This window comes from Osmerus eperlanus, chromosome 27, assembly GCF_963692335.1.
Source record: "Osmerus eperlanus chromosome 27, fOsmEpe2.1, whole genome shotgun sequence".
In the NCBI taxonomy this organism is placed as follows: Eukaryota; Metazoa; Chordata; class Actinopteri; order Osmeriformes; family Osmeridae; genus Osmerus; species Osmerus eperlanus.
In genome coordinates, this window is record NC_085044.1 from 7,665,615 (window position 1) to 7,678,687 (window position 13,073).

At 41.5% G+C, this 13,073-nt stretch overlaps 1 protein-coding gene across 1 annotated transcript in view; it reads right to left on the reverse strand.

Annotated features, from left to right (window-relative positions):
• Positions 1-950: 950 nt before the first annotated feature.
• LOC134013573 (organic cation/carnitine transporter 2-like) overlaps positions 951-13,073 on the reverse strand; it is a 30,336-nt gene continuing 18,213 nt past the window's right edge. Inside the window, exons 7-8 of the mRNA XM_062453073.1 lie at positions 1,465-1,596; positions 951-1,259 (exon numbers count right to left, since the gene is read on the reverse strand). Of these exons, the coding sequence (XP_062309057.1) occupies positions 1,172-1,259; positions 1,465-1,596 (220 nt within the window). The 3' untranslated portion in view covers positions 951-1,171. The remainder of the gene's footprint in view (positions 1,260-1,464; positions 1,597-13,073) is intronic.

Below are 13,073 nucleotides of genomic sequence, written 5' to 3' on the forward strand. Positions count from 1 at the left end.
TGTCCAATTACTTTTGGTCCCTTAAAAAGGGGGGGGCCACATATCAAATGTGTTGTAATTCCTACACCGTTCACCTGATTTGGATGTAAATACCCTGAAATTAAAGCTGAAAGTCTGCACTTAAAGCATATCTTGATTGTTTCATTTCAAATCCATTGTGGTGGTATACAGAGCCAAAATGATGAAAATTGTGTCAATGTCCAAATATTTATGGACCTAACTGTATATAAGGCATGGTTTTAGGGTTGTTCTTCATCACTCTTGTGAACGATCTGTGGCTAGCACCCCCTTCGTTATGACTGATCACAAAGTACTTTGTTAATTCTTAATTTGTACAAGTTAAATAAATTATATTGAAACCGCCATCTCTTGACTATTCAAATCTACACAGTGCCACTAGAATTCTTCCACAACATGGTATTCCAGCAACCCATTGGCTATAGAGGAGGAGGTCCAATGGATTTGTAAGCTTGGTGTCATCGAGGAGCCCTGTAGCCCCTGATGTAGTCTGGTCACAGTGGTTTCAAAGCTTGACTGCACCCTCCCGTTTTGTAATGACTGTCGCTGTCTGAATGAGGTGTCTCTGTTCGACAGTTACCCCATGCCCTGGACAATGCCATGGATGACCTAATCAAACGCCATATCCATGCTGGACCTGACCAAGGGGTACTGGCTGGTGCCCCTGACGGCCTCTGCTAAGGAGAAGATGGCCTTCCGTATGTCCAGCGGCCACTGGCATTAACGTATCCTTCCCTTTGGCCTGCATGGAGCTCCAGCCCTGTTTCAGTGCCTGATGGATGTGGTAGCTGAGAGCCGCTACGCTACGGTGGAGCGGGAGGCCCTCGCCATCAAGTGGCCGGTCCGTTCCGTCGAGGGGACCCCGCCAGAAAAACTATTTGCTTTCTTGTTGTGTTTAAGTAATTACATTTTTACAAATGTAGTTTCATAATTAATGTATTGTGTTCAATCTTATATGGCATTGGCAACAATGTTAACAAATTCATGCCAATAAAGAATGATTTATTTGACTGGAGAGTGTGTCAGGATGGAGAGACGATGTAAGGATGGAAAGAGGGTGTCACGAGAGAGAGAAATAGAGAGACAGAATGTCAGGATGGAGAGGGTATGGAGAGAGAGAATGTCAGAATAGAGGGAAGTTTATCTGTGGTGTCTAACCTGCAGGCACCAGCTGAATGAAGAGGATGATGGCGCCCCCTAGGAACAGGGTGGAGGACTGACAGAATCTGCGTGGGCAGTACCTGCAGGGAATTGAATGGCGCTCTCTGTAGCATATAGGCTATATTAATAAAGCAGGATTAAATGAGCAATTTAATGATTCATTCATTCATGCAATGGCTATATGATAACTGCATGAATGCTAAACGATAATAGTTTGATCAACCAACTAATTGAGTAGCAGATGCATGGATGGGTTGTAAAATTGATTGATACATTTTCTTTTACCTCAGCAGCAGCATGGCTATGATGTAAGCAGGAAGCTCGACCACAGCAGATAGGAGGAAGTTGACGTAAGGGTCTCCATGCAGGTTGTTGGTGTTAAGGAGTAGTGCGTAGTAGGCCATGGTAATAACCATCCTGGTGAAAAGGAAAAACAGAAAGAAATGGGTCAGAGCAGAGACCGAGATGAATGTGTGTTTATCAGACCTACATCCGACAAGGAGTTGGCATGAAAGAGTTAACCTCACAACCAAACTTTTCATGACTATTCGTCTGGAGATTCCTTTAACAGTTGAACAGTTGAAGACGGTTTTTCCTTTCTTTAGTGGATAGGTGGTCAAATGACAGCTGAGTTTTCTGACAGGGATTCAAGATTGGAAAATGAACTTGCCTTTGTCATTCATTTCCATGTTGATAGTCGTTGATTATTACATAAGAACGTTTGTTGTCGAGTTCAATCATTCTGCTAAATGAAATTTATTATAAAGGATGTTACACATCAAGTTCAAATCTTTTATTGTCAGATGCACAGAACAACACAGGGTCAGACTGGGCACTGAAATTCTTAGGACAAGACAACGCAAAGCAACCTGGCATAACATAACACAAGTACACAGAACATAGCTTACATCTATGATAAGCTAAAATAAAATAATATACAATATTCAATACAGTATACTAAACCTCTAAATACACATAATACACATAATAACCTATACTAACCTTATAAAGCTATACTAACCTGAGACAAGTGAAGTACAATAGTGCAATATTGCTGATAGTGCAACACATGTTGCAGGTTAGACTGCAGTTGGTCTATCAATTTGTTGCCTGACATTATCAACAGTCTATTAGCAGCTGACAACAATCATATCATTTTCCTTAGCAACAGAGCCTGTTGACAGAGAGACTGTCCACTCCCTATTAAGCCCCATTGTACCGAATTTGGTTCCATCAGAGTTCCACTGTATGGAAGCAAATCGTTACCAAAATGCAAATGCATTTCCAGAAATGCATTTGCATTTTAAGAATGTGGCTGCATTATTTGACTCAAATGAAATTAGTAATCAATCATCCTATTTGCATTTTAATTTTCTTCTTCAAGAGTGCTCAATCTTTCACTTAATTAAAATGAAAAATAGACATTTGAGATTTAATTTTCAAAACATGCCCCAGCAAATAGATACCAAAATTCAATTTGAAATGTAAAATTTGAAAATTAAAATGCATTTCCAGAAATGCATTTTCATTTTAAGAATGTGGCTGCAAAATCCTGACCACAATTCAAATTCAAATGCATTTCCAGAAATGCATTTTCATTTTCAAGAACGTGGCTGCAAAATCGTGACCACAATTCAAATTCATTTCCAGAAATGCAAAATGAACGAAAAAGCATTCTGAGCGGCGCAGCAGAGTGACGTCAGTCTTCTTCAGCTCCCTGCTGACCGAGCTACCCATCTTGTTCGGTAGGGAGCGGTGTGCACATCTGCATTGCATTACATTGCAAATGTGCCGGGAAATTGATTGAATTGCCGGGTCTTTAGAGCAGCGTTCCCCAACCGGTGCCCACCGGTCCGCGGACCGGTACCGGTCCGTGGGTCATTTCGTACCGGGCCGCACAAAAAAGAATTAATAACATTATTTCCTTTTAATTGATTATCAGAGTCTTAAAGACGTTTTATTCTGAAAAATGACCTGATTCTCTCCTTCTCCGCGGGCCTTTTCCCCTGAGCAAAAAAGCTCTGCAAAGACGTGTGTTTACTAATTTTTTAGCAAGTTTGTGGGCTTTATTGAACGGTGTAGCACAGTCCACAGACAAAGCACGGTACCATCACACCTTCTCCTACCCCCGACAAGGAAAGGGTCTTCCCCCTTTGTCCTTCTCCCAGAGGAGAAGCTTCAAAGCTTCTGACCCAGCATGGGGTCAGATACAGAGGCCACACGGCCCACAGTATCAGACAAAGGATTTACAAGGAAGAACTTTCTTATGTGGATTTACAAGCATATTCTCAAGGACTACATGGCTCATGGACACTATTTCAATGACAGTAGTTGATGTGTTATAATGTGTGTTTTTCCCATTTACTTAGAACGTTGTTTAATTGAGGTTTAATTATAACTTCCCTTCAAGTATAGTTAAGTCAGCCAATCTTGATATCAAAATGATTGTACCATACTAACAAAACCATTTACGAATGTTGTATTGTTATATTCTGAAGTTTGAGCATTCCATGGACAGTTGAAATAACGGAACTCAAAAGGTACAGCTACTTCACACCTAGGCAGATCTCAGGACGACGCCCAGGTGGGGGGAAACTGACCAATGAAAGAGGTCACCTTCACGGGGACCCCCCTTGTTCTTTGGAGTATAAAACCCCCAAACGTACAATCACCCTCGCTTGTTCGTAGGATTAAACTGAAGTGCTAGCTACATTTCTAAACTATTCCTCTCAACCTGCAAATTCACTGAGCGCCCGGAACTTTGGCCAAAGATTCCGTTGTTCTATTTTCGTTGGACGATAACGAAACCATTGACTCTACCTTTCTTCAAACCGACAAAAGTAACTACGATTTGCAATATTTCTTACCTGTGACATATTGGCATGTTGTGATTAAATTGTTGATGTTTGATTGTATTTTACAAATGAGTTAGCTTAACCCTCGCTAAGTCAGTTGCCCTTGCTCGTCCATTGTTACCACAAAGGCCTACCTGTCCCTCTCTACCCCTCTCTCTCTCTCCCTCCCCCCTTTACACGCTCTACACAGCCATTGTGTTGCTCGCCCTCATTTGCATCCAGCCACTGTACTATTCTGACTAACCCATAACTTATCTGGTATTTGTTCATTATAATTACATTCTCCTAAATAAATCATTGTGTATAATATTCGCGTATCACTCACGTTATCTTATCTGCTCTAATTTCATAGAATTCACAACTTTAAGATTAGACTGATTATTACGAAGGCTATTATTTAAATATTATTCAATAAGGTTTCCTCTATCCCTTTAACAATAAGAGGTGGTGCCCCAAGAACTACATACTTTATTATAAATTAAGTATTGCTAATCTTAAACGAGCAAACCCCGCTACATATTGGAGCCCCGTGATAGGCTTTGAAACAGATTGAAATGAGCGATCTATAACGGAGATACATTTTCCGTCTGAAACCCACCCTCCCACCCTTTTGGTTAAATTAACGCTCCGTTGTATTTAACTATTCCCCCAGATAGCTACGGTTTTAAACACTGTTTGAATACTGTGCTGTGTACTCATTGAATTGGCTTTGTCGTGAACAATTGGCTATTTGTGTGTAGCTAACTAGCTTCGGAAAAGCTAGACTTGAGCGGAGGTACGCGCGTGCGCAGTGACACTGCGACCCGTCTCATTTCATCTTGTGAAACAAAGGCAGCGCTTCTACATGAAGGCGTAAGAACCTTTTTATAGAGTCACAACACTACTATTTTGGTACCATACACGCTTCGGAAAGGTGTATTATAGTAGTGTTGGCCATTTGGGTTGAGTAAATCAACCAAGCAACTGATAAGTTGCCATTGTCTAGTTAGAGGTAGATAACAGACATTGATCAGTCCAAAAGGACTTTGATTTTGAAGGAGACTACGCAGCTCTCTACATTAAGCTATATGCTTCTACCTTGTTAAACAATTGGTAAATTGATTAACTTAGCTTTTCGGAAAAAGCTTCACTTTGTTTTGCATGTAATTCAACATTAATGTAAACACTCAACCTCTAGAATCAGTAAAGTAACAGTAAAATAATTATTGAGACAGGAGAAGCTGCTTATTTAAGGACCTTTATTGTTGCTTAACCGGAAATAGTTACCTTTCGTGAACAAAGACCTGTAATTTGATTTTCATTCCGCGCACTTAAAAGTGGAAGTTGTCAGAATATCGGCGTTGTTGACCATACTGAACTGTAATCCTATTTATCCCTCATCAATATACAACTTTAACAACAATCGCTAAATAATAATTAAACGTAAAGTGTATTATTTTTAGTTTGCCCACTCTATCTGCGATCAGTCCAAAAGGACTTTTGTTTGGAAGTAGCCGAACAACGCAGCCTGTACTGCCACAATATTGTTAAACAATTCCGAAATTGATAAACTAGCTTTTCGAAAAGAAGCTTCACTGTTTCGCATTCAATTCGAGGTGAATGTAAAACCCTTGCCCAATTTAAAGCTACATTATAGATGCAGCAACAATTTAGTTCATTATCTGTTTGATTCTACAAGCTAAACCGGCTAACTTAATGTGCTATAGTATTTAAATACATTGTACTTTCTCAGTCCAGTTTAGGCTAAAACAAATCAACAGCTACTCAATCTAAATTCTCTAATCGTTTATAGATACTATAACAAGATTACTGAAATTAAGATTTAATATAGGCCTAAAAGAATAAATAATTTGTTTGAATCTTTGATCCTGGAAGGTGACTTTAATATTAATTTTAATTTCTGAATATTAATCTCAGTTTTTGATTGTTAATCTTTGAATATTAACTTCTGATTTTAATTTTAGTATTGATTTGATAAACAATTTTTTTTAATCTTTGATCCTGGGTGGTGACTTTAATATTAATTTTAATTTCTGGATATCAATCTCAGTTTTTGATTGTTAATCTTTGAATATTGACTTCTGATTTTAACCTTAATATTAATTTGGTAAACAATTTTATTTATTTTCTGAATCTTTGATCCTGGATGGTGACTTTAATATTGATTTTAATTTCTGAATATTAATCTCAGTTTTTGATTGTTAATCTTTGAATATTAACTTCTGATTTTAATTTTAATATTAAGTTGGTAAACAAAAAAAAAAAGGGAAAAGAAAAGTATATATATTGCTGCCAAAAAGAGAACCACTACAAAACTAAAGTGCCTATCAACAATTATCACAATAGCATTGTGTTAATAACTTCCAGTAGCCGAACCAAACATGTCTCACCTCACGGAAGCTGAGAAACTGATTGTCCACCTATCCGAAAAAGAAAACCCAAGATATGTGGAAACGCTGACCGATCATTCCGATATGATCACCAGGAAAACTCAAGAAGTGGTCATAGAAAATGTAGGCCAAATATTGAGCAAATCCCAAATTGTCAAATGCCTATCCAGCCTCGGTCTCAACTATGCTGCACTACTCAGGTTATCAATAACAAAAGTCAACACACAATGGACACAGGCTCTCCAGGATCGAGAGGATGCTCTCAAGGCGGCACAAAGAGAACAAGAGCACAGGAAACGATTGGAACAGGAAACCAGCGACCTGGCTGTTGAACTAGATAGAGCTAAAGCACAGCTAACGGAACAGGAAACACAGCTAATACAACAGGAAATAACCCTCAAAGATGCCCTCAAAGAAAAAGAAAAGGAACAGGACCGACGGGAGCAAATGGCACAAAGAGAACTGGAAAGAGCTAAGACACAACTAATGGAAAAGGAAATAACCCTCAAAGATGCCCTCAAAGAAAAGGAAAAGGAACAGGACCGACGGGAGCTAATGGAACAAGAAACCAGTGACCTGACTGGAGAACTGGATAGAGCTAGACAACAGCTAATGGAACAGAAAACAACCCTCAGGGATGCCCTCAAGGCGAAAGAAACTGAACGAGATATCCGGGAAACACTTCAACAGGAGAACAAGGAACTCGCTACGGAACTGGGAGACCTAAAAGAAGAAATGCAGGGGGTTCAGAAAAGCAAAAAGGACTCAACCGCCCTCATGGAAAACACTATTAAGATGTTGGATGAAGCTAATGAAAAAGTAGCAGACTACGACCACCAAAAAGAAGAATGGCACACTCTCTACACAAAATTCCAACACCTGGACCAAGATCTCTCACACATCACAGCTGACAGGGAGACAATGAAGGAGGAGTTACATGAAACAAAAGTGGAACTACTATCTACCATTCATAAGCTGAACAAAGCGAACGCCACAATCCAGTCCACAGAAGACCCCAACACCAACCGAAGGTGGGGAAGAGACGACAGAGAAGTAGATCGGCATTCAAGAAACCAAAACCCAAGACAGCTGCAATCACCTGAAGCACCGCTCCACTCAGAATACGAAACAAGAAGACCATATAGGGATACATCCCCTCCCAGCCAATCTCTGTACCAAGCTGACACGAATCCACGAAGGATGAGGAGAACAGAAGATGTGGAACAGCAGAGCAGAAGACTGTATGACCAGAAAATGGAGCTACAATTCCAACCTGAACGTCGCGGTCAGACCACAGCCCCAAACAGATGGGATGACCATGATGAACCCTCACGTTCAGCCTATCCACAAAATGCATGGGAAATGCATGACCTGCCACCAGCAGTGTCACTAGATCTGCTATTGAAAATTAGCAGGAACATAGAGAAGTTCGATCCAGACAATCCCACTCAGAGCATTGAGATGTATCTAGAACAACTGAACTCTAATCTCGAACGCCTGCCTACAGCTACAGACGCGGACAAGCTGTACCTGTTGAAGAACACCTCTTCCAGCTCAATCAGAGCCCTGCTTGACAGGCAACCTGCTGGAGAACGCCACAGCTATGACATGGCTTGCCGGACCCTCAAGGCTTGGCACTCAGAAAGTAAAGGCTCCTGCTGCACTATCGCCCTGCACACAAAACAAAAGGCCAACGAAAACCCAAAGACATTCTATGAGAGGCTCCGGAAAGCCTATTTCGCAACAGAAAACCAACCCGGAGGAGAAGAAACTCCCATGTTCAAGTCAGTGTTCATCAACAACCTCTCCCAATCCATAAAACCCTTCATGACGACCTTCGCGAACCAGGAAACCATGACGGCTCTGCAGCTGAGGGACATGGCATATAAATCATGGGCGAACAACAATCGATCCCAAGACTCAAATGTCCATGTGGTGGAATCAGACTCACACCTACAACTAGAAGGAAGAGAACTCCAGAGACCCTACGAACCCAGACCCGCCTGCAAGCAACCCTCCTATAATGCACGAGACCACTCAACAAGACCCGAACAATATCAAAACAATTACAACAGACAACCCGACAACAACTATGAATACAAACAACACTCCTATCACGCAAGAAACCACTCAACAAGACCCACACCGTACAAAAACGAACACAACAGCCCTGGACGACATCCGTCAGACCCAGCATGACTAGAAGGCCCCAACACGGAAAACACACCTCAAATGCTCCCCATTGGATGGAAGAAAGGGAACAGGACCCGAAAACACCACAAACCCACAAGAAGACGACCTCCAGAAACAACAACACACAAACAAGCCCCACAGTTACACACATTTCTGGGTGAGCTTTCCAGAAAAGGAAGAGCTAACCGAAGCTATGTCCCCATCACACTTGAAGATGAAGTGCCCTGCGAAGGATTGCTGGACACGGGTGCAGAAATCTGCCTGATTGCACCCACCTTGGCCGCTCAGCTAAAAGGAATAGCCAGGTCAAACAGAAGATGGATTAAAAGTGAAGATAGTGAATTCAACATCACAAGCTTCACCCAAAACAAAGCTCCAGTCACAGAGACGCTGTACTTGAAGCTAACGTTTGGGGAAATGTCCCTAATCCACCCCATCCATGTCTCACCGCTTGAGACCGAAAAGCTGCTGATTGGACACGATCTACTCAACAGACTGGAACCCCTCATTGACTTCAAACGAAACCAGATGTGGACCAACGTCGAGAAGCCCTATCCACTGCCTCACCCTGAAGTCCAAAACACAGTCTTCACAGTGGAAGGGGGGGGAGATTCCACGTCTGATCCACATCTCTCAGAAGAGGACCGAATCCATGAGCTAGATGGCCGCTCCAGACCGCCCCAGAGCTACGCCACTCACCCATCAAGACACAAGACTCAAACAAAATCAACACAACGCCATGACCGTCGGGTGCCATCAGAAACCCACCTGCGACGAGAAGCATCACAGGTCCAAAAGAAGTCATATGATGCCAACTGGATGAGAGTGCAGAAAGTAGGAAGACCTACTATGGCCACCAAGCATCCCAGAAGAAGCACCCCAGCTGCAACAAGCTGGCAAAACCCCCGGAAGAAACCATCACTACTCGCGGGGACAACAGGCCATGCACAGAGGCCTGGCCTGGCCTTATACCAGCAACCTGACCCTGTCAAACTGCTGACGAAACAAGTGCACAACAGGTGCCTTAGCCAAAATGCCTCAAAGTTCAAGAATGAATGTTCCTTTAAACCAGAAATAATAGGAAAATACTATCATGAGACAAATATGGCTCCACCAATCTATCAAATTTTTTAATCTGTTACCAGAAAACCCAACATGAATGACCTTGAGGTACTGTCAAAATAATAGGCTACAACGCCTCATAACCAAACTACCCTGGTCCCTGACAAATGAGGTTTATGACTCCAGGAAGTCAAAGCCCACTCCCACTCCTATCATTTTATTTTAATCTTTCTCCTTTCTTTCCCTTTCCTTTTTCCTTTTATTTCCTTTCATTTTTAGGCATAGAACCTTAGCCCAGAGAAACTTAGTAATAGGACCCAAGTTAGCCCCATTGATTCCTACATTGTTTAGAGTCCACTCATGCCAATGTGTCCAGTAGAAATGCTATCGTACTGTCGTGTTTGTCTGTTCTCTGCTCTTCTTACGTGCCAACAGCCCGACAACGTCGAATCATCGGACGTTGCCAGCAGGGGGATATGTAGCACAGTCCACAGACAAAGCACGGTACCATCACACCTTCTCCTACCCCCGACAAGGAAAGGGTCTTCCCCCTTTGTCCTTCTCCCAGAGGAGAAGCTTCAAAGCTTCTGACCCAGCATGGGGTCAGATACAGAGGCCACACGGCCCACAGTATCAGACAAAGGATTTACAAGGAAGAACTTTCTTATGTGGATTTACAAGCATATTCTCAAGGACTACATGGCTCATGGACACTATTTCAATGACAGTAGTTGATGTGTTATAATGTGTGTTTTTCCCATTTACTTAGAACGTTGTTTAATTGAGGTTTGATTATAACTTCCCTTCAAGTATAGTTAAGTCAGCCAATCTTGATATCAAAATGATTGTACCATACTAACAAAACCATTTACGAATGTTGTATTGTTATATTCTGAAGTTTGAGCATTCCATGGACAGTTGAAATAACGGAACTCAAAAGGTACAGCTACTTCACACCTAGGCAGATCTCAGGACGACGCCCAGGTGGGGGGAAACTGACCAATGAAAGAGGTCACCTTCACGGGGACCCCCCTTGTTCTTTGGAGTATAAAACCCCCAAACGTACAATCACCCTCGCTTGTTCGTAGGATTAAACTGAAGTGCTAGCTACATTTCTAAACTATTCCTCTCAACCTGCAAATTCACTGAGCGCCCGGAACTTTGGCCAAAGATTCCGTTGTTCTATTTTCGTTGGACGATAACGAAACCATTGACTCTACCTTTCTTCAAACCGACAAAAGTAACTACGATTTGCAATATTTCTTACCTGTGACATATTGGCATGTTGTGATTAAATTGTTGATGTTTGATTGTATTTTACAAATGAGTTAGCTTAACCCTCGCTAAGTCAGTTGCCCTTGCTCGTCCATTGTTACCACAAAGGCCTACCTGTCCCTCTCTACCCCTCTCTCTCTCTCCCTCCCCCCTTTACACGCTCTACACAGCCATTGTGTTGCTCGCCCTCATTTGCATCCAGCCACTGTACTATTCTGACTAACCCATAACTTATCTGGTATTTGTTCATTATAATTACATTCTCCTAAATAAATCATTGTGTATAATATTCGCGTATCACTCACGTTATCTGATCTGCTCTACTTTCATAGAATTCACAACTTTAAGATTAGACTGATTATTACGAAGGCTATTATTTAAATATTATTCAATAAGGTTTCCTCTATCCCTTTAACAATAAGAGGTGGTGCCCCAAGAACTACATACTTTATTATAAATTAAGTATTGCTAATCTTAAACGAGCAAACCCCGCTACAACGGTATCGTGCGCGTCTCTTCCTCTTGACACATGACAAGTGATAGTTACCACTCAATGAAGCCTGTTTGAGACAACAACTCTATCGGTGTTTTGGATGAAGGCTATCCTGAGATCGCCACTAAAGCACTGAAAACCCTGCTTCCATTTCCAACATCAAGCGGGATTTTCTGCCGTGACAGCAATCAAACAAAATTATGGAATAGGCCTGAACTGGATATAAGGAACGCACTTCGGGTGTCACTGTCGTAGCTTATAGTCACACACAACAGTGGGACTGACACATCGAAAGCTAGATAGTAACAATATAACGATGGAAAACCAGGCTAAGAAACTTAAAGATGGGTCAATTGAAAAAACGGCTGTTTATTTTACATAAAACTCCAAAAACTATTTTTCGCTCAAATCAGCTAAACTATTTTTCTCGCGCGCTCCGCGCGCTCGCATTAGGTGTGGAAGTCACTGACTAGGATCAAACCCAGAATGTACATGCATTAGCAGCGCAGCTGTCCAGGGCCTATCTTTCCTCCCAGTCCGTTCTGCCGGTCCGTGAAAATATGTCTTACATGAAAGCGGTCCGTGGCGCAAAAAAGGTTGGGGACCGCTGCTTTAGAGGACGCATCACAGACCATGGCGCTCCCTCAAATTGTGCAAACACTGTTAGAATTAGCTGAACAGGTAGAATCTAATAATATATCTGAGTCTGATGCCCGTGACCGAGTAGAACAAGTCATAGAGAGCTTGGCTGCATACTCTGCCGTCACAGATTTACACATTAATAGTAGCTCTGCCACTGTTTTAGTCATTGTTTGACATCAAGTTGCTCAGTCTGTGATGCGTCCTCTAAAGACCCGGCAATTCAATCAATTTCCCGGCACATTTGCAATGTAATTGCAATGCAGATGTGCACACCGCTCCCTACCGAACAAGATGGGTAGCTCGGTCAGCAGGGAGCTGAAGAAGAGCGGCTACTGACGTCACTCTGCTGCGCCGCTCAGAATGCTTTTTCGTTCATTTTGCATTTCTGCAAATGCATTTGAATTTGAATTGTGGTCACGATTTTACAGCCACGTTCTTAAAATGAAAATGCATTTCTGGAAATGTATTTGAATTTGAATTGTGGTCACGATTTTGCAGCCACGTTCTTAAAATGAAAATGCATTTCTGGAAATGCATTTGAATTTGAATTGTGGTCACGATTTTGCAGCCACGTTCTTGAAAATGAAAATGCATTTCTGGAAATGCATTTGAATTTGAATTGTGGTCAGGATTTTGCAGCCACATTCTTAAAATGAAAATGCATTTCTGGAAATGCATTTTAATTTTCAAATTTTACATTTCAAATTGAATTTTGGTATCTATTTGCTGGGGCATGTTTTGAAAATTAAATCTCAAATGTCTATTTCTTTTTCATTTTAATTAAGTGAAAGATTGAGCACTCTTGAAGAAGAAAATTAAAATGCAAATAGGATGATTGATTACTAATTTCATTTATGAGTCAAATAATGCAGCCACATTCTTAAAATGCAAATGCATTTCTGGAAATGCATTTGCATTTGAATTTTGGTAACGATTTGCTTCCATACCACTGGGGGTGATCGCCGGCATGAGGCAATGAGTGCA